We start from the raw sequence: 27,308 nt of genomic DNA on the forward strand, positions 1-27,308 counted from the left end.
TGAGGAATCTTACTGATGTGGGCGGTACAGCTCAAGGCAGGTATTCAGAAAAGAAATAATGTTCGGTGCGGAGCTCCCCTCTTAAGTAGAGCAGGACTCCAAATCATTTCCAGTGAATTCTGAACTAAAATGTGAACTAAACTACAGTGAGTGTAGTCTGTTGAATTAGTATAGGCTTTCATCCATTCTTTAAAAATTTCATAGACTACAGTTTCCACAGTGCAAAACAATAACCCAAAAGTAATACTTCCTACAAATATAATGCCTGCTAAATCGGCCATATGAGATATTGGTCGTTATTTTGAGTTAGTCATTCCTAACGGTGAGATATTAGCCTACTGTAACTGCGCTTTGTCGCAGTTCTGGCGCATTTGCTCGATATTACGTTGGAAATGTGAGATATTTAATGAGTACTGTTGGGCTCATGAGGAATGAAGTCAGAATTTTGAGAAATCAGATATAATGTCATCCCTGAGAGTTACAAAGTGAAGATTTCCTTATTACTCGGAGCTGGTTGTTTAAAGTAATTTTCATGATCACGAATTTGTATAAAATCCCATTGTTTGTTAAGCAAACGATTCTTTGCCTTTTCAGTTTTCCGTAGGCCTACTCCGTTTCTTTTCTTAAAACAGCGTGACGATAGCCTGCAACAGGAATCAGTTGTCTGGGTTTCGCCTCCCATTATCCATGGCCAACCCAACCAAACGAGAGTCAAGTTTAAATCCCAGAGAGGTACAAAAGTCTGTTGCAAATTGTTCACTGAGAGGAAGGGGCTGTCGGTGAATAATCTACTTCCCATATTTGGTAGTACAATCTCTGTTCGTCTCACGAACATATGTGGAAACACCTCCACCGATTAACGGCGTAACGGAGTGGCAGAGATGTAGAACGCTTTTAATTTCAGTCCTTGAAATACTTTTTTCAGAAGCCTAATTCAAAGGTCTCCGCTTGCTAAAAGTTTACACACTACAAACAGATAAACATTATGATGAGATGTCTCCACAATGTGGTTATGAAGCGGCACTCTTGTAACGTAGTAGCTCCGATTCTTTACAAAACTGTCGAGCTTTAGATAAAAGCTCTTTCAAAATACAAGGACCAGAATCCCGTGCGACTAGCGTTCACTGATCATGCGCATATTCCCCACAGTTGTCAAACGGTGGTTATGGAGATGAGATGGAACTAACAAGGTATCCTTGGATTTGGGTAAATATTTCTGAAATTGTCGCAGTAATTCTTTAGTTATGCGCCGAAAATTATTATCGCAAATGGATGAACTACTTTGGTCACTTGTACAATTTCGATCTTCTCATCGTTTTTCGATTTGTTTTTAGCGCTGAGAAGTTAGCGAGCTAAAGCTTTAGGTTGAGAGATGCAGAAAAGCGCATAGACTTCGTGTTTATTTCGTCATGCAAAGAGTACTTTAACAAGCTAAATCACTTTGTGATCATCCCCTTTGGTTCAGTTTAACATTATAATAATACAGTTAGTCAAGGGGTTTCGCCAAAATAAGTTTGTTTCGTTAAGAGTTACAAGGTGTCACTTTTGGCGAGGAAAACATTGCACTGACATGCCAACACGTAGGATACAGTATCGAGCGTCAAAGTCCCCGATGGTTAGAGATTACTTGCACGAAATAGACACTGCCATTTGAAATATTTCATCAGTTGTATACAACGTTTCTTCATAATTTACTTACCCCAATTACAAGTAAGGTTCATTTAGGCAATCCCCGACGCTATCATTTTACCTAACTTTGTAAACCACGTATCTTGACATGAAGCACCACAAGATTTACATTCATCCTCTTTAAGGGGAAACGTTTTCAGGGAATCTTTTACAATTTAATATTAACTGTATATATATATAAAAAAGTCACAAACCCTCTCTGCACCTGCATATTTTCATTATTTCTTTAGATTTTATTTCCATTGCATTCATTCAGAGGTATATTAGGTAACTCAAAACATGTCATTGTTTTATTAGTACTCAACTATATCATTAGTTTGTGTTTAAATACATGCAACTAATTTAGTGTACACAAGCATAAAACAAACAAACAACACAACAACAACAGAAATATTTAATCTTTTTATTTTATGGCACGGTCACCTATGCTGTCGGACTGCATCAGCAGTTATCCAGATATAACCTACTTACCCATCTTGTCTTTCCTTGTTCATGGCACTGTGCCACAGTGCACTGGATCAGAATGCCACGTAAGATAGGATTCACTGTGATCAGCTGCAGCAGCCATGAGGATAACTACAGTCCTAAAGAGCTAATGGTTCATGCACCCACAGTTAGTGGCTGGAGGTCTACCAGGTAATTGATACTGTGACTGTATGATCTGAGAACAGAAGACTCAGAAGGGATGTCAAATACAATACCTGTGTTGATTTAATTTAGATACTGTCACTCAGATATTTGATAGAAGATTCCAGTAGCATCAGGCATTCTTAGACAATGAGTTTCGAAGATATTAGCATATGAGTTTTTTTTTTTGTTTTTTTTTTTAGAAAGACAGTAACCAGAGCATGTTATTGCTTCACTTGTCTGTCTTTTTGTATCAGTTGTGATTCCTTGCACTCACAGAGAAGGTCATCATTAACACAAAATCTAAGGGAATGAGGCTTAGCAAAGTTCATATAATTTTCTGCTTTGGAGCTGACCAGAGCCAAATTAGTTATTACTTATAGTTAAAAAGTACAAATGTCAGAACAGTTGTTGTGTCAGTTACAGGCAGGCTAGGTTTGATATCTCTGTGTTATGTGATTAAAATGTATGTTTGACAGTTAAATGGTCTGTTATATTGAATATTTTCATAAGAAAAATCAAGAACAGATGAAAACAACTTTATGCATATCTCTGTTCACATCTTGGTTCATAGTATAACTGGCATTGTATACAACTCAAGCAACAATACACACTAATTAGCACTTAGGCTGTTTTGCTCTGTTTGTTCTTTAAGGCGGCATCCTCATAGACCTGTTACCTGTTGTCCTCCACAGATTCTGTTCTTATCCTCAAGAGATCATTCTTCAGCTTGTTGAACGCTGTCATATTAGGAAACTGCAGCTGCTGGCCCACCAGTACTTGATCCCAACTAAGATTGAATTTCACACTGGGGACAGACTGCCTGAGTCCTCCTCTCCTGGTCACCAGGACCACCTCCGTAGACTAGGGTGAGTCCATTCAGCTGTCAGTGATAACTACAGATACACTGGGATTTCGATGCCTCACGTAATGTGATCAAACTTATTTTGATGGTTAAATGTTTATTGAATATTTTCAAGAGAAGAGTCAAGAACGGATGAAAATATCATAATTCAATCTGTGGAGTCTCATCATAAGACATTCTGTTGTTAGGGACAATGCTATAATGTGGTTGTGGGCTGTCTTTTGTTTTTATTGCTGTTTCATTAATTTACTTTTCTTGTGCTTAGTTCAGTAACAAAGCTTATTATGATCAATAAAGAAAATTGATTTTAAATGGATAGGGACTGGTATGAAACTCTGATTTTCTCATTTAGTTCTTTGAAAATATTGTGTGCAGGAAGCTAATGTGCCTTTGATATTATTAAGGTATGTGTCACTCTCGGACAATGAGAAGACAGGTTACAGGGCTCGAGAACTGAAGTCAGTCCATGTTGATGCCGTGGGGACCTACCTGAAGTTAACATTTCACAAAAACTACATTAATCGCTATAACCTCTACAACCAGGTGTGTTTTCTAGAAGGTTCTCTCAGATGGCATATGACAACGTTTTTGTGTTACGCTGTTTTAACATGTTTTTATTTTTCTTATGCTTTGCTTTGATGATTTCAGGTTGCCTTGGTAGCCATCAATGTATTGGCAGACCCTGTGGATTTTAGTGACATCAATTTAATTGTAAGTTGAAATGTGAGAGTACTTCCTGTAAAATTCAGGTAGTGCAGTACTGCTGTGGTCTGCCAGGTGGCAATCTTTAGCCTCCTCTCTCTGTTCTTACTGTCTACCCAGTCTAAATTGAGCTGTGTTTGGAATTGCCTACGTGAAACAGCATATACTCATTAATGAATTTGTCAATACATGTCTTATTCTTTATTATCAATGTCACAAAGAGGTCTTTTTCTCATAACACAAGTTTTTAAATAGGCTTTTTTAAGAATTCATATGATGTAATCATAAACAACCAGCAATATGTTTTGACCCTCAACCAGTTGTCGTGCCAGATAATTTCTGACATGTTCTGAGCTAATTAAGCTCAGTATTCAGTTACAATCACTGCATACTAGGACAGTATCTTTTATACTACTTTCCGGCAGCGTCCAGTGTACTGTGTCAAGCTTTAGATCGGTTGCTGAAACAGGTATAGCTGCGCTGTGTGTGTGTGTGTAGCAGGTCTGATGGGGAGTATTAGGTGAAAACAAGAATGTGCTTGTGTAATGCGAGACTGTGAGCAGGCCAATCACACAGGAGCCATAAACAGGTGTAATCAGATGAAACTGCTGAGTGATGCCCACTGGAGCAGTCCCCCTCCAAAGCTTTTTTACCCAGAGGATTCCTGCTAACAGTCTCCACATTGTCACACCATAATCTCACTACTCAACTCTCACAGTCCTGTTTGCATTTTTTTTTCTTTTTTTGTCTTTGGAAGCATGAATACAGATTCCAGTAGACTGTGTGTAGTGACAGAGATTGTGTATATGAGGACTTACTAGTTCAATTTTCCAACCTTTTTTATTGTACCTGTCACATGACATCACCTGTCGATTACTCCGTTGCGAGTGGTTAGCAGTTTTTTCATAACAGGTCTGAGTGTTCCTGCGGTATAGTAACATGCTTAATTGAGGAGACTGTACTTTTAATTGTCTTTTTTATCCATATTTTTTTCCTGCAGCAAACAAGGGATCAGCTGATTGAACAGTATCTAAACAGTACTCAGCATGGTTCTGCACTGGACGGTTCATACGTTGGGTAAGAGAAGTTTAAACAGTTTTCTGCGAATTCTCATTGGATCAGACTCTGACTGAGAAAAAGACTCTTTTCTTTTCTTTTCTTTTGCATGACTCATCAGAAATATACTCACATATTCCTTTCTTTTTTTTTTTTTTTACAGTGTCAATGTTGTAGTCACACCACATTTGTGGCGATCCATTTTTCCTCAGCCATTTTTTGCTGACGTTTTATTTATTTATTTAAAAGTACTACGTAACACATAACAGAGTGCAGCATCATAGTGCTTAGCTCAGCTGATCCAAGTGAATAGCTGTTTAAGGAAGAAATCTCAGTCTTTTTGTCATTGTAATGCTACTCATATTCACCTGTCTTATCCAGCAGCAAATATGAGTCTATCTCTCCTCTGGATGACCTGGCGTTTGACATGTATCAGGACCCTGAGGTAGCCCGCATCATTCGCCTACTAGATGCCAGGAAGCAAGACATGGTGCGGCAAGAACAATATGACCTTGCCAAAAAGCTCAAGCAGGCCATTGCTGATTTGCAGAAGGTAATTTTGATTTAGTTTTTACTTGCTGGAATATTGGTTGAATAAAAATAAATGAGCTAAATGTAATTTCAGTAAGTGTTGTTAGGACTCTGTGGCAAATGTGGCAAATGCAATTATGACCCTAAAAACCACAAAAACACTGCCAACAGCAACAAAAATCTCGAGCCAAAGAACAAAGCTGTGCATGGTCGTGTTCTGAGGGATTCTGCTTGTTTGTTGGTTGTTGTCTTCAACCATTGAACAACTTCTACTTAGGACCTTCAAAACTACATGAAAAGTAAATCTTCTGCAGCAGCCAATTATCATTGTAAGACAAGGAAGGCGCCCAGAGTAGATGCACAGACACACTCACGAGTCCACCAGGAACAGGGTTCATCGCCACCGCCCTAGATCAGAGAGTTAGAAAGGAGATGTCACAGTCATTCAGACAGCATGGCTGACAGCATGACAGCATCCCTCCTGTTTGTAATGGGTCAGGTGGGGGAGAGGCTAGGCCGCTACGACGTGGAGAAGCACAGTGCCATCGAGAGGGAGGACTACGACACAGCCAAGCTGAAGAAGGAGCAAATGGAAACTTACAGACGGAGAGTCTACGAACAGCTGGAAGTGCACAACCTCTTAGACGTGGACCAGGTCTGTATGGCATCGCCCGAGCAGAAGTTATGACGTTGTCCTGGCTTGTGTTCTTTGGGGATTAGTGGTTCAATATCCCTTTCAGCAACACAAAGCGATATGACTGACACAATGGTCTGTCTCCCTCTCTGTCTCTGTGCTCCTTAGCTGCTATATCTCAGGTTTCAGGTTTTCAGATTGGAGCCCTTGCAAAGATAACCCAATAATTGCTGTGTTTTTGCTCAAAAAAAAACCCCACCAAAAAAAAGCTTTGATAGGACACAAAAGAGACAGAGCAAATATTTTTGTAATTTAAAGCCTGCCATGCATTGTTGTTTATGAAAGGTAATGACAGGTCTGTGATATTTTACTTTATTTTATTTTGCTGTATAAATACCATGCTTATTTACCTGTCTCTACAGATTTCGTGCATAGTATGCACGTAGCACACCATGTAGAAAGCTGCTTCTGCCAACGTAATTATTGTCCTTTTTCTGTTGTGATGTGTATGCTTTTCTGTCCATCTTTTTGGTGCGTCTTTCTCTTTGAATTGTTTGTGAATGCTCCTTTTCCCTCACATCACTTTAGATACAGAGAATCTCTGGGATGTTCTCTGAGAATTTGGAGGTTCCTTCACCAAATGTTCAGCAGCGCCAGTGCGCCTCTTTATCACCTGAGACACCGCAGAAGAAGAAGAAGAAAAAGAAACCAGAGGTGCCCAGAATGGAGCTGGAGCAGGAGATTCCCAAACCTCAGAGCCAACAGCAGACACAGAGGCCAGTGTCCCAGGCTCCAGAGGATCAACCCAAGACGGATGTAAGCTCCAGTACAAGGACAATGCTTGTAAAAATTTGTTTACTAAGTATACAATATGTGCATGTTGCACTCAGCTGTCCGTGTGTGTTTGTGTGTGTGAGTGCGCGCACGCGTGCTTTTTTTTTTTTTTTGCTCTCAGCTGACGTCTTTGGTCTCCTATATCAAACCCCCACCTCATGCCTACACTGTTTCCTGTACATTACATGACTTGCTATAATGTTGTATAGAATTTGCTTGTCTACCTATCCCTGAAGAGCCAAACAGTAACCTTTGTTAGTTTTCCTCTTTTTTGTCTGCCTAGCTCAATCTTACTGTTTCAGTTACATAAGGAGTCCTGTAATTTTGGCCTATATTTGGTTGCAGGTTAAGTTTGTCAGGGCTTAACATGCCTCTAAGGGATTTTGCGAGAGCATGACTGCCAGTAGGTTTGTGTTTCACAATTTAATTAAAGTGATTTAACTGCTGGTTGGTTTTAAGCGTCAGTATGCCTGCAGACGGTTTGAAAATCCTTTACAGAGAATGACCCTGTGACATAGAAAAAGTTCTGGAACTGGACCGTCGGTCTTGGTACTGCAGAAGAGATTTAGAATCTCAACTGTATCACATTTTAGAAGGTTGTCTAAGGTCCAGAGAACCTTTTTTTCCTTTTTTTTTAAAGCAATCAGAACCTGAGTGCGTCATATATAGATAACAGCTGAAAATATGTACTGCAATGGATTGGCGGCTTGTCCAGGGTGTTTCCCTGCCTTTCGCTCAACGAAAGCTGGGACAGGCTCCAGCACCTCCCGCGACCCTAATTAGGATAAGCGGCTTAGATAGTGAGTGAGCGAAAATATGTAAGAGACTGTTTTGCTTTGTTTGATCTCAGAAGATGGCGAGAGAGTATTTTCGAACAAAAAATACACAGACACACCTTACACACATGGAAACTCAGATACTGCAGAAGGACTGCAAGAAAAACCCCAAATATATATTGTTCCTGCAACAATAACCTACTTAAACAATTTAGAGACGAAGTGCAGCCAGTTTCAGGGGATACAATACTGTGTTTTTCATGGAGTGTCTTTTTTCCTGCCATCTGCTTTCATTAATAGAGGTCATTTGATCTCTTTGAGCACAGACACCTCAACACAGACTTGCCAGGAAAGAGGGCAGTGAGTTTTGTGTGTGTGTCCGTGTGTGTGTGTGTGTGTATGTGTGTGTGAGTCACTTACATGAAACTGTATACAACTGGACATCTTTTAATAACAGGCACAGAAAATTGTCCATTCAATTTGTTTTTCCTTGTTGTCGTGGCACCGGTTCTTATAACGGTTATTCATGATCCCCTTGTGGTTTGTGGGAAACTTTGCAATAACAGCACCTTTGTTATGCACCAAATCTCTGAATACAGAGAAAAAGAATTAACTGGAGGTTAAATGCTCATGTTTTCTTCTGCCTTTCATTTACTGGACTGAAACAGGTTTGTTATGTCATAGAGGTATCTATGTTTGTGGTGATAACACAGAAAGGTTACTGTTGTCCACAGGGAAAGTCGTGGTGACTCAGTGATGATGATTACAGCAAAAACCAACAGAAATGACGTTGTTTTCACCACATCAGTACAGCCTGTCTTTTTCCATGATACTGTCCATGGTTGAAACTCAAGGCTAAACCACTATCAGTGGTGGACACATGAATGGCGATTACATAAGTCAACCGGTATTCAATTTACATGCCTCTTCATTTATCAGACAGAATGAGAAGAAATTGATTGTGCGTGTGTGTCTGCTTTTGTTTTAGTTTTTAACTTTTTATTTTTTGTTTATTGGTTACCATAGGATCAAAGAGTAAACTGTGCAAATTATGTTGATAGAAGTTGGTAATATGTCATGTAAGTGTGTGTGTGTGTATGTGTGTGTGTGCGCGCATGTATTTTCCCAGTCAAGATTTAAAAAGAGGGGAAAAAGTCAGATGCGTGGTGCCATGTCATCTTCCCGCTTTTAATTACCGGGAACAGCTGAACATGAAAACAAATGACTTTCATCCATAATTTAGAGCTTAAGGTTTTTTGCTATTATCCCCTATGCACTCTGTTCCTCTGCTGTCACCCATGTGCCTTCCGATCAGGCAGGGGACCGATCCTGTTACATGTTCTCACCTGACCAGTCTCGTGTTAATTATGTGTTGACTGCACTGGGGCCACAGTTGAGGGAGTGATACTGTGCGTTAGGAGAATGAGGGACGGTAGTGGAAGCCATTTTGGACTCTGCATTAGGCCATGTATTATATTAGGCCTATGTATTTTAGGCCAACAGGTTTCAGAGTGGGCAGCAAAGTGGGTAGTGCCATCGCCTCATAGCAAGAAGGCCCCGGGTTCAGTTCCTGGTCGGGCAGGCAGGGTCCTTTCTGTGTTTGCATGTTCTCCCCGTGTCTGCATGGGCTTCCTCCGGTTTCGTCCCAAGTTGCAAATTGTGAGTTTATTTGTCTGACCTGTACAGGGTGTTTCCCCACCTTTTGCCCAATGAACAGTGGGATAGGCTCCAGCACCCCCTGTGACCCTAATTAGGATAAGCAGCTTTGAAAATGAGTGAGTGAGTGAGTGAGGTTTCAGAGTTCAAAAGTACATAAACAGGACTTGTGGGGTTGTTTGTGAAAAGAAATTCATTTGCCTATTGATTTTAAAGCAATACAGATTATTAACTTGTACAGGATATCCTGCTGGGGTGATTTTATCAAAGACCTATTTAATGTATCCTTAATCATTAACAATGAGTACATCCCTTATCACAATATGTGTATGCGTGCATGCGCATTTGTGTGTGTTTCCACAGGTTACTGTTCTTCCATATGATGAGAGACCTCTGCCTGCTCTGAGACAGAAGGACCGGGAGAGGAATCCAGAGGAGGCCCAGCCTGACGAGTCTCTAATGGTGTCCGACTCAGTCAGTACTGCTTGCAGCCCAGGGGTACCAGGAGAACCAGAGCCACTGACTGAGAAGGCCCAGCGAGAGGCCAGTTTCCCCATAGAAGTGTATGGGGACAGCCTGGTAAGACAGAAGGGAGAGCAAAACGTGTATAGGTCCTGATGCCCCTTAGGAGAAACATTACACATCAGCAAACTGTTCAAAATATTTAATTAGTGTTTTTAGGAGATGGTCTGATGGCCATTTTTTGAAAACCAACCACTTGGTTGTTTTTTATTTGTTTGCTTGTTGTTTTTTTTTGTTTGTTTGGTTTTTGTTGGACTGATGATTTAATTCACTTGACTTGAGTACCTCTGTTGCTCTAATTTAACATTGTATTATTTTTTCATAATAGCCGTGCTATTAAAAGCTGACCTTTAACAAGCAGGATTATGCCATAACAATAAACTAACCAATTTAACAATAAACTAACCGTTAGAACATGATGAACATCTGTGTAAGCACTAAAAACAAGTATAATACTATTATTACTGTTTTAATTGTCGTGAAAACCAGGACAATTGGTAGCGAATGTTGAAAATCGGGACATTTTAGTGTTTTACAGATATTTGTTGGGACTCGGGACACCCATGTTGAAACCAGGACAATCCCAGATAAACGGGGATGTCTGGTCACCGTATGTGTAACGTTACTGGTTAAACAGTATGATATTAGTCAATTATAAATATAGTACAAGAATGTGTTGACAAAATGTACTTTGCAGTTTGCCTTTATTGATAGCTCTAGTTAGGACAACAAACAAATATCGGAATCCCAAATTTGAAAATTGAATATCTACCTAAGGAACAAATATCCGAATAGTCAAATATTCAGGTCCAGCCCTACAAGTTTCACAAGACATTTGTCAATATGAAAATCAGTGTGGAATAAGAAAATAAAGCATTCAAAACATGGTTGAATGAGTAGACAGAGGGTGTTAACTCATAATGGAAAGAGAGGGGATTTTCTGGACTTGGAAGCATTCATTCACTTCCTTCATCCTCAACTGGTAAGATAAGGTGAAGAAAAAGGAGGAGCTGTCAATTGTGTATCACTACACAAATGCTGCATGTGTGTCTACTCGCCTAAACGTATCACATGTCATAAATCGCTATTGTGTACCATTTGATATCAGCATGATGCATTGTTTTCAGTCTTCCAGAGGCTTGCCTCATCTGAAAGGTCATACATTGTTTAAAAGGAAGAAAAAAACAACAAAAAAAACCCAGCTCATTACTGACCAAAAGGCTAAAGTAAATCCTCTGAATGTCTCCCAGGTTGCAGGGGCCTATTCTAAGACCTGGTCGTACAGGGAGGATGCCTTACTGGCTGTGTACAAGAAACTGGCAGAGGTGCCGTCTGGGACCCCCAAGGCAGAGCTGAGGAACATGATGAGAGCGGCTGTCTTCCTCACAAAGAAGGCCCTCTCAGATAAAGTGTCTTCTGTAAGTCTGCTTTCAGTGGATCTTTAGCCATTTTTTTTTTCCTCCAGCTCCCTCTCACAGTTACGGTTCAGCTTACAGGTTTAGTTGCACTGTGATGTCATCAGTACTGCTGACTAACCTCTGCAGTTGATTACTTTGCAACCCACTTTGCAGAAAGACTCTCCCATGGCTCTCACAGCCATGACACTTTTTTTTCCCCAAAACCATTAATCGATTGTCTCTTATACCTGTGACCTGGTAATTCTTTGCTTAGCAGGTAATAGTAATGTAATTTAGCTTATTATCTCAAGTACCCATTCGTGTTCCCATTGTCAACAACAAACAATGTTTAACTGGTTTGTTGGTGCTTAGTAACTGTAAAAAGACAAACTAAACATGTGTGCTTATGTTTGGAAGTGCTGCATAATGTATTCACTGTACAGTGAACAGAGGAATCTGTATAGTATATTTAAAGCTTCTAAGTGGACTGGACCTGTCTTTTGATTTTAACCCTGATGAGCACTGAAGTGAGTTAATAATATTTTGTTGCACAGCCTTTAGAGGCACATGCTGCAAACAGGCAATTTCTGTAGCTCTCAATGAGACTTCTGCTCCTGTCAGCAGGTCATTTGGGACACCCTTCCTGAGGAAACTGATCCACCTGTCTCAGGTTTGAAGGGTGCCTTCTCCAGACTGCATGTTTTAGCTCTTTCTCATAGATGTTCGATAGGATTCAGATCAGGGCTCATAGAAGGCCACTTCAGAATAGTCCAATGTTTTGTTCTTAGCCATTTTTGGGTGCTTTTAGCTGCATCTTTTGGGTCATTATCCTGTTGGAGGACCCATGACCTGCGACTGAGACAGAACTTGGCACTGGGCAGTATGTTTCAAACCAGAACGCCTTAACAGTCTTGAGATGTCATTGTGCCCTGCACAGATTCTCCATGTTTCACAGTAGGTATGGTGTCCTTTTCTTTAAAAGCTTCATTTTTTCGTCTACGAACATGGAGCTGTTGTGACTTGCCGAAAAGCCCCAGTTTTGTCTCATCTGTCAAAAGGACATTGTCCCACAAGCATTTTGGCTTGTCAATATGCATTTTAGCAAATTCCAGTCTGGCTTTTTTATGTTTTATGTTGAGCCCACTGTTGCTCAAAAAGTGACGCGTGGTACGGTCAGACACTGATGTACCTTGACCTTGGAGTTCACCTTGTTCAGCTTTGGAAGTTCTCCTTGGCTCTTTGTCTACCATTTGCACTATCCTTCTGTTCAATCTGGGGTCGACTTTCCTCTTGTAGCCGCACCCAGGGAGGTTGGCTACAGTCCCATTGACCTTAAACTTCTTAATATTATTTGCAACTGTAGTCACATGAGCATCAAGCTGCTTGGAGATGGTCTTATAGCCTTTACTTTTAACATGCTTGTTTACAATTTTCTTTCTGACCTCCTCAGACAACTCTCTCCTTTACTCTCTCTGGTCCATGTTCAATGTGGTGCACACAATGATACCAAACAGTAGAGTGACTACTTTTCTCCGTTTAAATTAGCTGAATGACTGATGACATGATTGAAGACATGTGTGATACTAAAGAAGAACACAGTTTAAATATCACTATAATCCATTTATTTATGATCTTTTTTAGGGGTACCAACAAATCTGTCCTGGCCATTGCGGAATAACCGTAATTTATCTCTTTTCACACTTTCTTTGCTTTATTCTATAACCAGCGGTGGGTAGAGTAAGCAGAAACTGTACTCAAGTAAAAGTACTGTTGCTTTATAATAAAAATGACTCAAGCAGAAGTACAAGTACTCCTCAAGTAACGACATGAGTATGAGTAAAAAAGAATCTCATAAAATGAGTACTCAAGTAGTGAGTAACTTCGTATGATGTTTTATTACATCTATAATGTGTTACATTTTAATGTAACACATCTATAATGTGTTAAATTCAAATGTACTGAATATCACTTATGCCCAAAATAAAAATTCCTAATATAAATAAATAAAAAATAATAAATTATATATTTACGAAATAACATAACTTAAGGCAATTTTGCCACAGCTTAGTACGAAATCTTTACTTTTTTCTTAACATAAATCTTCTGATACCAATATAACACTGTTCAAACTCTTAAAACTTAACACAGTCCTGGTCTTTATTTATATTTGTCCATTTGTGTGTGTGTGAACCTTTTGTGTATGTGTGTGTGTGTTTGAGAGGGTGAATATTGATCTTGTTTTAAGCAATCACTCAGTAAGGTGACCGCTGAGCTTCAAAAGCAGCTGACTGTCAAGATTTTTGCATTCAAGTCGGGATCTTTATATTAGCAGTGCAATAGGAACCTTGTCATGTAGGTGTACGGCAATTGGTTCTCCAGCAGTTCTGATAACTATGGAAAAGTTCCTCCGATGGGAAAGCGCCTTATGAAACAGAGAATGTTGCTACTACTCTGTCATAAGAGACAGAGACCAGAGGATGTAGACAGAGTGCTTACTAAAAGTTTGGTGCAACGTCCGAAATCTCTTTTCCGTCGTTAAAACGAGCGCATTAGCAACACTCCCCTCTGTTTCATGAAGCTCAGTTAATTGACCCTAGCTCCCTCCATGCTCTCTCTCTATCCCACAGTGCTACTCTGTTAACAATGTGTGCAAGTATTGTATACCAGTGATTCTCAACCCTATAGGTTATGCTGTCTTACCACAAACAGATTGTGGACTTTGGGGTAACTCTAGCAAAGAGTTACCCCAGTCATTCATAGATAAGTTTAGCTAGATAGCTAGGTAATGCGTCTATTAGTAGCTTTATAAGTTAGCATTTTAAGTTAGATACATACTGCCACATTTTTTTAGGTTGGATGTGGCGTTCTGGAACGCTGAAATTTCCACCGTGTTCTGCTGACAAAGCAGGCAGCACATGATGTGATTCTTAGTAGTCTGGAAGGAGAACAGCTTCTGAATGTGGGGCCAGGGATGAGGAGCCGTTTCTTCAGCCATCTCGAGAAGAGGAGTCGTGGAGGGTCGTGGTTTCTTTAAAACTGAGCCAAACATAGTCATATAAACGTGTATTAAAGCAGCTGACGTTGTAGAAGCTGCGAACGTGTGAATAAAAATAATTTAATACATTTAATAATGTAATGTAATGGAGTATAATTACATTTTTAAATAATAAATGTGCTTGAGTAAGAGTGAAAAGTATTATACATTAAACCTACTCCTATAAGTACAATTTATTGGAAAATGTTATTTAAGGACATGTAACTGAGTAAACACAGGGCGTTACTACCCACCTGTGGCTATAACATACCAACAGCATGCAGGTATACATGACACAATTGCTTTTAATTTCATCACTTTTCAGGAGGAATCAAGCATTTTTTCCGTGAGCTGTAAGGGTGTCAGTAAATCAGTTCACGTCTGTATCAGCGGCGGCTGGTGAGCTGGAAACAGAGGAGGAACAAACCTCCCCATCGAATCTATCATTGATTTCAACCTACTCCCGTTGATCCGCCTTGATTAGCAGTATAACTAATGCTACCGCAGGATAATTAACACCAATTGCGTAAATAGAGTAAATGATTATCAGTGTTATTTTGTGATAGAGTTACTGTTATTTGCAAACTAGTTGAGGCCTGAGTGCTAAACTTGATTGTGCATTGCACTCAATGCTGATGTATACTGATAAAAGATCCTGTTTTTTTCCCAACCTAAAATTTTATTCTCAGAAATTGAGATCGATTTCAATAACTTCCGATTTTTTAAATTTGATTTTCGTAACACAAGAAAGCTACAATGTAAAAACACATTGAGGGATTAGTTTTCCAGGACGTATTCACATAATTGCCTCCTAAACAATTTCACACTGTAGCTTTAGCTATGGCACACAAGGTTCAGACAATCCACGTTGTTGTGTGAGCACTTAAACAGCAGAATCTTGCAGATCAGACGAGCACATTTGACAATAATATTCCCTGATGTCGGACAGAGAGCAAATAGTACAATTATCTACAAAATACAAGAACGTGGGTATAGCAAATGCTACACAGTTCAGTAAAGAGAAGTAATACTCTGTCGAAATGACATTGGTAATCATTTACTCTATTTACGCGATGTTAATTGTTCTGCAAACCATTTGTTTTATTCTTAATCAAGGCGGATTAACGGGAACAGGTTGAAACTAATGATTGACTTAAAGGGGAGGTTTGTTCCTCCTCTGTTTCCAGCTCACCAGCTGCCACTGGTCTGTATATATTGGTGACTGAAAAACACAGACAAGGCCACAAAGTGATGGACGCAACAGTCCTCTTCATAATCTAAATGTGATTTATGAGCAGTGTGGGAGACTTAGTGCAGGCTTACCTTATGTGGGAAACATTTTATGTGTTTGTGAGGGCATTATAGTCTGTCAGAATGCATTATTTACCAAACAAGTTATGATTGATGATTTTGTTGTGTAAGAGTGTAAATTGTATGTTTATTTTTTCCACATTCCAGATATGTATTTAGATGTGAATTTACTAAATGTGCTAGTGTAATGTAATGTGGACTAAACACAAACATTATGATCTAACTTTGTCCTCTTCCAACAAACCAATAACAACAGTCTGTAGTTATATAGTAACATGGATTTTTGGAACATTTTCTATATAATTTGGTCCAATTTTATTACTTTTAAATGCACTATGCACTGCTGACATTAATGTAGTTACCTTGTTAATCATTATTCATTTCAGATATGCAGTAACATTCAAACTTCTGTTAAAATCTTTTCATAATATTAAAAAAAAAAGGCACATAAAGAAGTTGAAGAATTCGAGCAATTTTAATGTTGTCTCAAAGGTCCCAGAGCTGTTGGTGAATGACAAGGCCCATCTCTCTTTTCCATTCAGTGTCCCAGACATTTCAGCCATATTTGCTGACGTGTCATGTTTGCACTGTCTATTTCCCCAGCTGTCAGAAACTTGATTAATCTCTATGAGTGTTTCACCTCCAGCCTTAACACCCTCCCCCTTTTGCCCCCAGGGTTGACTGTAGTTTTTCTGGGGTTCATTCATAAGCAGTTTAAACTGCCAGTCTGAGGCCTGAACAATCTGGGCCCAGTCCTGGACACATTCCCAATGGTTTTTCCCCCCAGTCACTTAGTTAGATAAACAGCACACAGACCCTCTGCAACCGTTAACTTTGTCCGCTGGTCATACCCATACCTCACTGCTGGCTTTTCTTTGGTGATCAGTGTTGTTTCAAACAGAGACACTCCGTGAATGTAGCTAAAAAAGATGTCTTTCATTTGTGAAAGAAATTTTTTTTGTTTTGTTTTAACATTACATCTAATAATAGTTCGCATCAACATTCAAAACAACATGCATGCATTTGACCAGTGCTTTCTTTATTCATATACTGCTTTACAGGCATTTCAGATCTACTTGTTTTCTCTGAAATACCTGTCTCCTGACTGATTTTACACTAATATAAAATTATTGTGATTTTATATCACAGGTGTTTCAAGCATCGCTGAAACTGCTGAAAATGATCCTGTCTCAGTTTATCCCTAAATATCACCTCGGCCGGACCGAGGTGACCCACTGTCTCGAGCAGATCTGGCCCAACCTCATCTCCAGAACCGGAGACTCATCCTCCAGGCTTCGGACGCTGGCTGTCACTTTCGTTCAGGTCAGTTACCTTGTCTACATCAGTCTTCTGGTTATTCAGCTCTCTGGCCAAGCACACTGTTTGCCTTTTGGCCATGCAAATACTTTTTTTTACAACCACAGCTGTTTCACTCTCCAATCCAGTGTCAAAACTGAATATTCTCTTTCCTCATTCAGATTTTTTCAGTTCTCCTTCCTTATCTTCTATCTTGTTCCTCATTTGCTAGCAACTAATGCTAATAATGTTTAACCAAAGTTATTTGACCAAGATGTTTCTAGCGGAAAAAAACACACATCTATTCAGTCACTTGTAACTGACATTTTTCAAGTATCTTCTGTAACCAAGTATCTTTGGTTGATGGGGCTCACTAGTGATTAGTTTGAAGTACCTTGTCAATAAAGGAATTGTCTGTCTTATTAGAAATACATTTGATCAATCAGAGAAATGAAACTGTCGATTTGCGCTTCTTTACCTAATTTTTTTCCGTACGCCCAGTTTCTATATTACGACCAAAACATTACATTGCCCCTTGGTCTTTACATTAAAATTGGTCTCAACTGAGCTTTTTAAAACATCTTTCAGATTGAAGGTATATTGATATGACATGTAGAGTTCCCCTAGGGAAAGGCTGCTTCAGTAAGTTAAACAATGTTTTTTTTCCTTGGAGCTGATTTACTTACACCAAGTTTACACGTTTGCATATTTATTTTTTATATCCTAGTGGGGATGTTGCATTTACTTTACATTTACTGTAGATTCACTACCATAACCAAATAAATATTTGACTGTCACTGACCTCATGTACCCTCCCCTGACACAGACATGCACATAGATACACAAATTCAAACTCAGCACTTTCAGTCTCTCTCTCTAATGGACCCTGTGCTGCAGTGTTGCTGACGGCAGACTGGCTACTCTGGCATCTGAACTAACTCAGTGTGTGTATCTTTCCTGTGTATATGTGAATGGGTTAGAGAGCCAGAGATAGAGATACAAATAGACAGAATGACAAAAAGTATGTGCCTGTTTGTGTGTGTGTGTGTGTGTGTGTGTGTGTGTGTGTGTGTGTGTGTGTGTGTGTGTGAGCGAGAGAGAGAGAGAGAGAGAGAGAGAGAGAGAGAGAGAGAGAGGATGGGGGGGGGAGAGAAAGTCTGTTGTGTGTGTTAGTAACTGTTCTCTGAGATCTTTGCAGTGATTTTCTCAGAGGCTTGAGCCTCTCTGCATACAGAAGTATTTTCTTTTCTTTCCATGACAGGATTTGGCGGTCACTGTCTGGGCTTTAGTCATTTGTCTGAGTCAGGCCTTTCTCAGCTCTGCCCTCCTACTTTAAAAGCCGCTATTAGATCACTGCTCTGGCACCCTGGAACTTTTAAGAAATTAATTGAATTGGAGCAGACTTACGATTGTGAATAGGCTTTTTGTCTAGCTCAATGACTGCATATTCTCCCCAAATGATCTTTTACATTACAGCTTCCCATACAGGTCACTTGTGACATACTACTGATGGCAGCACTTTTCTACAGTTAGAAAAGCCATACAATGAAACAATTAAATCATAATAGCGAGGCTCTGCAATCTTATGACTCAGTGGTCTTTCAGATGTATTTTATTTTGCTGTGCAGTTAAACTAAATTTAGGAACCTTCATTTGTTGAATAGGTTTTTTTTTGTCTTGTTTAGGAAAGCATTCCAACTCAAACCAGTTTCATTTTTAAGGTAATCCTTAAGGTACAACTTATAGGTGATAACAACATCTATGGATGTCAGTATGACATTGGCATTTCAAGCACGAGGCTAGAACTTCAGAATGTTTACAGTATACGTAAAACTTGGGAGGAGAAACAATGGGGAACAAACCATATCATTTGAAGTACATAACATGCTGTAACATTTTACTCTGTTGCCACAGATAATAATACTGCTGACTTCTTGTTTTTGTTTTAGAAAAGTGTCATCAAAGAGATGACAAAGAGTGTTGTTCACCAATGGCTCTCGGACCTTTGAGACAACATTAAAATTGCTCAAATTCTTCAACTTCTGGATGTGCAATTCTTTTTTTGCCCTTTTAATGTTCTTAAGTGTTGATGTGAACCTTGCCTGGATAAGGCTCCTCTGCCCATGAAGTTGCTTATTTTAGGTTAAATGGGAGTTTCTAGGTTAATTTCTGGTAACACCAAGAACACTAACCTTCCAGCGGGTGATTCTAAACTACTGTGGGTGTGATGTTACTGTCAACAACTGAACCATCAGAGAATAAAACTGAGGGACAAGCTAGTGTTTTTCAGTTAGATAATTTAGAGTTGTGCAACATCCAGATTAATCAGGAAAAAAAGACTTTCCAGTTTGTTTTGTCAGAAATTGTTCTGTGTGTCAACACCATGGCCAGTGCTGCCTTAGGTTCTCAAGAACTTCCAAGGACCTTATTCCTTTTCATCATGTTTGTTTTGGTAGGAGATTGCTCTTTTAAAGGAGGTCAGACCATTGCAGATGATCCCTGGGGAGCTGGTGAAGCCCATCAAGTCCAACATGCCGGTCAGGCTGGCTCTCAGCAGGGTAGAGCTCCTGGAAGCCCTACTGCAACAGCTGGGCGCAAAAGACTCGGGCTTTACCCTCGACAACGTCATGCGGGTAAAAACACTAGCTGTTCACACACTGTAAAGTGGCATCCCAGTATATAATGCCAGGCTGTGTCCCGTGATATGTTTCTTTGTTTTGTTGCTTAGCAACACGGCATCTGTCTTCCATCCTAATGTCCTCCTGTTTCCTTTCTTCCTTAATTTCGTAAAAAAAAGTTCCTCCCTGTCTCTATAGACTATATCACTGCACTCAGCAAATACTGTATTCTCACTCCTTTCCCTTCCTTCCTCCTTTCCCCAGTTCTCCTTGCTCTTTTCTTCTTGATGGTGCCTGGAAATAACTATAGATGTGCAATACAGAATCATCAACTGAATCTCCTGATTGGTCCAACTTACTCTCATTGGCTCTGTGGGTTATTTCTATGAGAGTATTTAACATGAGGCAGTGGACTGCTGTGGAGGGGCTTTTTTTTCAGTCGCTTCCTTTAATCAAAAACCAACCTCAAAATAGTCCAGCATTATTCAGGCAATTAAAGCTCAGTGGAACAGGACAGCTAGAACATTTGGCTACAGCAACTTTAGGAGAATATAAAAAGAGCTTGGGATACAGTGGTAATAACTAAATGAGATTTAGCGGAGGACTGACAGTAGCTTTCCTCTCTTGAAGCAGTCTGTTTTAGTGCAGCGATAAATGTAGTTTTGAACATTTTAAAATCAACAGCACATGCAGCAGAAAGCTTTCCCTCATACTTTCTCAATGAATACCATACACGAAATCGGTCATTCACAAAGGCCCACTCTTCTGACAAAAATAGATACATAGATAGATAAATAAATAAAAGTACAATAAAAACAGAAAATCAGATAACAACATAACAAACATAAAGTTGTGCTTCAAATCACTTACTAAAACACGATCAGTGAAGTAGTATGGGAAAAAAACGGGGTTTGTCCGGTTTAACCACATTACCGCCCATAACCATTACTTACTTCATCAAAAGAGGGAAAATTCGGTCACTGCTGGACTCCACGTATTATCCTTTACACCCAAGCATTTCGCAACATGAGCACTCCTCCAGCACTGACATAGTATCTATGTGTAAACCATCCGAAGTGTTGACAGTCCTGGGCTCAGAGTTTGGACTGTCTCCTCCAATTTACGAGCGCCTCTCTCTCAAACTGTCTTGTTTTCTCTGGCCCCTGTGACTGCTTGACATTTACGATGTTGGTAAATTGTTTAAATTCAATTCTGTCAGTCTCCGAGGTTCTTAGCTAGCTGGCATTGGTATTTGCTGCTATGTTTTGGAATGACCACGTGAATGTTTATCCAGTAAACTGTGGGACTATGATCTCTCCCTAACAATAGCTTTTGATTTCTTTGAATTTCCATGGAATCTGGGTCAATAACTTGATATTGGTATTTGCCTCTCCTATTCACGTATCTTATTGTACTTTAAAGTGTGTATTTAGATCCTGGTATCCAGAGAAAGTGCCTATGTCATTACAGCACAGATTGGAGTTTCACACCTACATGTCGTTGTTTGACACACAAAAACACAATGCAAGTCCAAATAGCAAAGGGCTGTATTTTAGGAGCTTTAAGGAAATCAGTGATGGTCTTCTGGAGTAACTGAAAAAACGTAGTTAAAATGTACGCAACATAGCATAGTTGATTACTAGCCAGAAAATGTTTTTGGACCACCAAATATATTCTGATCATATTTATCTAATACACAAGTCAAAAGCAGTAAGCTTTCTTTGCAAATCGACAGTTTCCTTTGTTGCAGACCTATTTAGTCCACTGAAGGGTTATCTTCAGTTACATTGGCGAATCTTTACTGATCATTTTTTTCCTGTTTGCCCGTTTGTTTCCTGGGAGATATGCCCACAAGGCCAAGTGAGGAGGTGATTGAATTTCGTCTGATTGCAATGAACGGCGGGAGGGACAGGAGAAGAATGGGAGCTTGTCTGTAGTGAGGCACTGAGAGATGCCCTCTGAAAACTAACTTTTCACCATGACAGAACTCTTTGATGGATATGCATTGTCATGGATGAGGCTTCCATTATACACAGACCTCACGATTCTCATAATAAAATGCCATAGAAATGAATTAAATAGAATAGGACCAGTCTATTGACAATATCACATAACCAGACATTATGCCTAGTTGTTTGTTTTTGCATTTTTGCAGGCTGTTTCTTTACATTTTACTACACACATCACAGAGAGTACACAGTAACAGTGATAGTCAGGTATATCTAATCCTTTCGTTCTGTAATAGTTGTTTATATGACCACACCCAATACCAGGATCAATACCAATACTCACGCACATACTATGTGTTCGACACAATGGACTTCTTGACTAATCTGTGGCCATGCTATTAGTTTTGCACTGATTTAGACATATGTAAAAGTTGTCTGTAATGAAGTGCTGACTGTACTCTGATGTTCTGTATGTAGTTCCTAACAGGTGCACTGGAGCACAGTGCTTCATCTGTACGAGAACTGGCGGTTCGGACAGTGCTGGCCATGTACCGTCTCCATAGAAACGCCGTGCTGGATTACCTCCCTCCAAATGATGCTCAGACACGCAAGAACGTTCTCTATAAGAACATCTTTGATGCTTTTTCAAAGATAGATGGCAGACCTTCTGAATCCCAGGTGAAACCCTTTCAAAAATCTCAGTGATTGTGCCCAAACCACCTTTTTGAAATGAGCATCTATTTTTGTTTGGTATTTTCACATTATTTAAGACGAGTTAATGGAGATGTTAATGTAACTCCAAATTTTCAAGTATCAAAACTTCACAGTCTCCTCATTCCAAAGAGGACATGGAAGTCACACTAAGACATGAGCAAAGGGTGACACTCCTTGTCTAGAATGTTTTTTAGTGGGTGTGGCCCTTACCCATTGCCCAAACTGGAAGGCACACATCACTCCTGTGTAATAGGGCGAGTCCTCAGACATGACTGCATAGTGAGACACCAGCCCTGTCTTGCTTTATTATTTTTCTCCAGAACTCTAAAAAGGGAGGGGGAAAGCAAGAGGGGATGGAGAGAGAGAAAGAGGAGATCAGGAGTCTTCAGGAGCAACTGGCTGCTTTAAAGGAGATTAGTGTAGGTTTGGTCCACGGCTAAACTTGCCCTTTTTTTTCCACTTTCTGCCATTTTTTCACTTATCTGTTACTTTTACTAAACTCTGTGTTTCTTGACAACTGTGTCTATTATACTTGTGTATAATATAAAGTAAAATTACACTTTTTGTATCTAGGAGTTCTATGTAGTCGAAGAGGCTGACTTTCTCTTTTCAGCTTATTTGATTAGTCTTGCATTGAATCAGAACTTTACCCAAACTTGCCAATATTGTATGTCTCCATAAAGTTGTTCATGAAAGTCTGTTCTGTTTGTGAAGGAGAACTCTAAAGCACCGGAGAGAAAAATGGAAAAGGCTGCAAAAGCAGGTCTGTAAAACTGGATCAGCCCTGCATTCTGTTCTCACCTATATAACACATTTATTTAGCTTGTATTTTTGCTGTTATTTACCATGTTATTGTCATACTTCTCTACAGGTGGGAAAAAGACACCCCAACCCAGTCCTGCAGATATGGATGGTAGCCCATCATCTGGGGCAAATTATTTAGACAAGTAAGCATTGGTCTTGAATCATTTCAGTTTAGTCTTCTTTCAAGACTTTATAACGCTCGACATTGGGGTACAAATAGTAAATGCTCCACACGGGTATACAAATGGGTCTACAAGTGGGCTTTGAATCCTATGGAAAAATGAACCTCATACAGGAATCCAGTAATACCATTTCATTTTGCTTCTGCAACAAACATAATCGGGAATTTAACATTTATGTGTTTGCAAATTGCACATTATATATCGGCCACTTCATCCACAAACAATTATGTTTTGATAATGACAAGGTCATTTGAAGTGATGGTCGTGTTTTGTGTGACTGCAGTCTGTGTATATTCTGTGGAGAGAAAGATGAGTCCTTCACTGAGGAAGGCCTTGACCTGCACTACTGGAAACACTGTCCAATGCTACGCCGCTGTGTTCAGTGTAGACAGGTACTTAACATTCACCTTTACATTATTCCTGTTCACGTGTCTGAATCTGTCGTGTGTGCTTCCCCATCATGTACTGTGGCTTTTTAAAATATATATATATATATATTTTTTTTTTCCAAAGTGGTATAAAGCACTGAAGTGTCTCTGGTGTAGGTGATTGAGTTTACAAGTTTCCTGGACCAGAGAAAGAATAGTGGTTTAGTTATATTTTTAAATGGTTTTAAATGTCTTTCTAAACTATGATGCCAGATTGAAACATCTGTTTCCATCTGTTTTCCTGCAGATAATTCACATAGGAGATTTTGGTCGATCAAGTTAAGACAATGATTTGACATTTCAGTCAGGACTTTATTTGATTTTATCTGTCAGTCGTAGTTGATGGAGTCAGTATTGAGGGTAATAGCGGGTTGTTTGAAGTCAGTATCTGTTTTTTGTTTTTGTTTGGTTTGTGTGGTTAGGTGGTTGAGATTGCCAGTCTGACGGAGCACCTGTTGTGTGAGTGTGAGAGAAAAGCTCTGTTTGTCCAGTGCCCTCGCTGCTCTGAGGCTGTGCCCAAAGAACACATGACTCTACACACCCAAAGTCTAAACTGCAACCGTGAGTCCCTCTGTTTATAGCTGCTTAATAAACATGAACAGTTTTTTCCTTCACTAATCACTCAACCCTTCTCTTCTCTTATTTATTTATTTTTTTTTACCTCTGATAAAGACATATTTCTGTAGTCAGATCATAGTATCATATTTCATCATTTTGCGATAAGATGTGTCCGCCTTTCCTAAATCATTTTTCTGTTTGATTGGTTTTCTCTTTTTGAGGGGGAACTATTGAGAGAGGTTTATTTCCCGATTATGAACAGTCTTAGCTGACTGTTTTTTTTTTTTCTCTCTCTCTCTTTTTTTTTTTCATTATTTCCTTTAAAGCCCCTGTGTCTGGCAGAGCCTGCAACCATTGTCCTCTGTGCCATGAAAACTTCGTGCCAGGAGAGGAGGTGAGAGTCCACTCAAACTGGGTCCTCCCACAGCGCCATGGTAACCGATTCAAGCAGCATTCCAAAAGCTTGCTGGGATATCACTTTGGTGTTTATTTAGTGGGTTTTCCGGAGCATACTGATGTGTTTTCTCGGAGAAGCCTCCTCTTCAGCGCAGAAAGAGAGACAGAGAGGGATAGAGAGAGAGAGAGAGAGAGAGAGTGTGTGTGTGGGAGAAAGGTTGCTCACATTCTTTCTTCTTTAAGCAGTTTCTCTCTCCCATGTTTTACGGTCAGTCGTTAAAACTATCAAAAATCATTTTGAAAAAGCGAAAATGAAATAAAGAGTCTTCCTGAGCCCAAAACTAGTAAAAAGCATGCATTACAAACCCTGTGTCAGCTCCAGGTGTGGATCCTGTTGAAGTCCTGTGAAGACAGCTTCTCCTGTGACTCTCTGATTACAAGCCAGGGCCTTATTGTGAATGTAGATAATTTCTGTGTTAGTGAAGAAACAGGTGTTCCTTGGAACCTTTGAGCTATATACAGGCTTTACCAGGTCTGGAGTAAATACAATCACCCAGTTAACAACGCGCTCTAACCTGCAAGTGATTACAATGGCACATGGACAACACCAGGGAGACACATCCATAAACAGTCCATAAGCTATTCATAAGCAGTTCTAAAGTCTTATATATGAAGAACTCATTGGAGTGTTTAAAAGTTTCCTTTGATGCTGACAGGTCCTTTTATATGGAACTGGGGCTTTGTTTAGTTTTGTTTTACCTTTGTTTTTCCAGTGATGACTTTATGCTTACCGTTGACATTTACATGTCCTTCAGCCTGCTCATGCACTTCACTTTTAAGCTTTTCATCATAAACAGCATAAAACCTAACACATAAAAACCTATGTGTTTGTGAACTATTTTTGATTTATGTATTTAACTTTGTTCTTACCTAAATAGTATCAGCCTGATGAACTTGCATAGGCCACTTAAATTGAGTAAAATGTGCAAAAACTCCTCTTGTTTGTATTTTTCTGCACCATACTGTGTGTGCACAAACGGGTACACGTGATGTTTTCTGTTAAATACATGTATGAGGGGTCAGGCAGGTCATTTACGAAATAGAATTCATGATTCAGCAGTCACACACAAACTAAAAAAAGAAGCACTTAGTGTTGTTGGACTTTTCCATCTCTTTACAACTTACTTATAAAAAGTAAAGGCTGAAGCCTTGTTTGGCAGAAGTTGGCCCTTGCGTAATTTCACACGCAGTATCTCACCTCCATCTCACATAAGTTTTAATTTAATTTAGAAACCCTCTTATTTACACAGCATTTGTGTGACAGTGTTGTAATGTATTTCATAGGACATGAATTGTGCTGCAGTTTAGGTTTAAACATGAAGCTTAAACCTTGGCTGCTCAGACTGTTTGACAATCTGTGTTTCCAAGTCTTGATTCAATCTTGTTTCAGTTTGTGGGGCTATTTTTTCCCCAAACTCATGTGTGGTACAGGAATGGCTTCCAAGTAAACAGTGTATTAGCCTTTGCTACTGCTTTCATAATAAACTGCCAGAAATACTCTCATTTATTTACGGAAAAGGTGAGAGAAGCTGGCATTTTAGTTTTAGTGTTCCAGCTTTCGAACTAAAAATAAAGACATAATTCAAGAATTAGCTTGAGTTTGTTTGTCAAAGGAAGTCTTTCTTATGTCTGAGTAAACAATGTGCTACAAGGTAAGCATGAACCATGATTTCTGTTATGGTAAAAGTCAATGGTAAAAGTTTAATTATTTAATTAGAATAACGTTTTAAAAAAATGTCATGTAAATTCAGTGTAACTGAATCATTTAACCCTCATTGATTCCTATAGTGGATGAATTTATGTTTCTCAAATAGCTTGCTCTGTATGTGCAGATATTTCACATGTTCAGTGCACATATTCCCATGACGATTAGATTCAGAGTGTGTGAAAGACCCCAGTATTAGAGAGAGCCCAGTCGTCACAACCCCCCATCCCCCCCCCCCCCCCCCCCCCCCCCGCCCCGAGTGGAGGATAGAGGGGGAGAGTGTGCTGGGGTCCACGGGTAAACAGGGGCTGATTTGTGCTTTGTCGGCAGGCCTGGAAGTCCCACCTCATGGGCAGCGAGGGCTGTAAACAGAACTCGAGGAGGACAGCGGTGGTGCAGCGGCAGCAGCAGGAGCAGAGATCTCAGCCATCACAAGGTAACTCATTCATTCTCTGTCCTGTCCTAAACACCCCCCACCCCCTGCTCTCTCCAACACGGAAAAGGCCATACAGAGCTCTCCTGAAACCTTCACTCATTTTTACCCCAGCACAAATATAGCCCACAGTCCTGCACCTCTTACCAGTGCATGGAAGACCAGAAATTAAAAAAGAGAAAACATCAAGTGTTGATACACACAGATTCCTATATGTTTGACAGTTCTTACACAGCAACAGTAAACTCACACAGGAATAACCGATACATCTAGCAGTTGTTCTTTCTTCTCTCTCATTTGCTCTTTCTTTACCTCATCATCATCATCGATCTCTCCCCTCCTTTTCTTTGACCAGGAAAGACCATCAGCCAAGCAGCACCAAAGCCAGAACCTTCTGTGTTTAAAAGCAGAGGACTGGGCAGAGGGAGTCGAATCCCAGCCCCTGCGTCCAGAGCCAACAAAACCTTTCGCCGCATCCCAGCCAAACGGTGAAAGAACCTGGCCTCCTGTTTTAGTCAAACAATATTCCAC

At 39.8% G+C, this 27,308-nt stretch overlaps 1 protein-coding gene across 1 annotated transcript; it reads left to right on the plus strand.

The window, feature by feature from the left end:
* Window positions 1–2,212: 2,212 nt before the first annotated feature.
* cep104 (centrosomal protein 104) lies at window positions 2,213–27,269 on the plus strand. Its single transcript, XM_030785240.1, has 21 exons — window positions 2,213–2,325; window positions 3,012–3,185; window positions 3,586–3,724; window positions 3,830–3,892; window positions 4,884–4,960; window positions 5,321–5,492; window positions 5,970–6,125; window positions 6,693–6,920; window positions 9,734–9,949; window positions 11,143–11,310; window positions 16,784–16,957; window positions 19,387–19,563; window positions 21,975–22,175; window positions 22,532–22,630; window positions 22,926–22,974; window positions 23,083–23,158; window positions 23,481–23,589; window positions 24,048–24,186; window positions 24,510–24,577; window positions 26,675–26,780; window positions 27,133–27,269. Exons 1-21 carry the CDS (start codon window positions 2,213–2,215, stop codon window positions 27,267–27,269), a joined length of 2,841 nt encoding a protein of 946 aa, XP_030641100.1.
* The last annotated feature ends 39 nt before the right edge of the window (window positions 27,270–27,308 follow it).

This window comes from Chanos chanos, chromosome 9, assembly GCF_902362185.1.
Source record: "Chanos chanos chromosome 9, fChaCha1.1, whole genome shotgun sequence".
NCBI lineage: Eukaryota > Metazoa > Chordata > Actinopteri > Gonorynchiformes > Chanidae > Chanos > Chanos chanos.

What these genes read in the sequence shown, in the direction of transcription:
- cep104 (XM_030785240.1), top strand. Translation starts at nt 2,213, where the DNA reads ATGCCACGTAAGATAGGATTCACTGTGATCAGCTGCAGCAGCCATGAG. An exon ending in GCTATAACCTCTACAACCAG is followed by an intron (nt 3,725 to 3,829) that starts GTGTGTTTTCTA and finishes TGATGATTTCAG; the next exon opens with GTTGCCTTGGTAGCCATCAA. An exon ending in GGAAAAGGCTGCAAAAGCAG is followed by an intron (nt 22,975 to 23,082) that starts GTCTGTAAAACT and finishes ACTTCTCTACAG; the next exon opens with GTGGGAAAAAGACACCCCAA.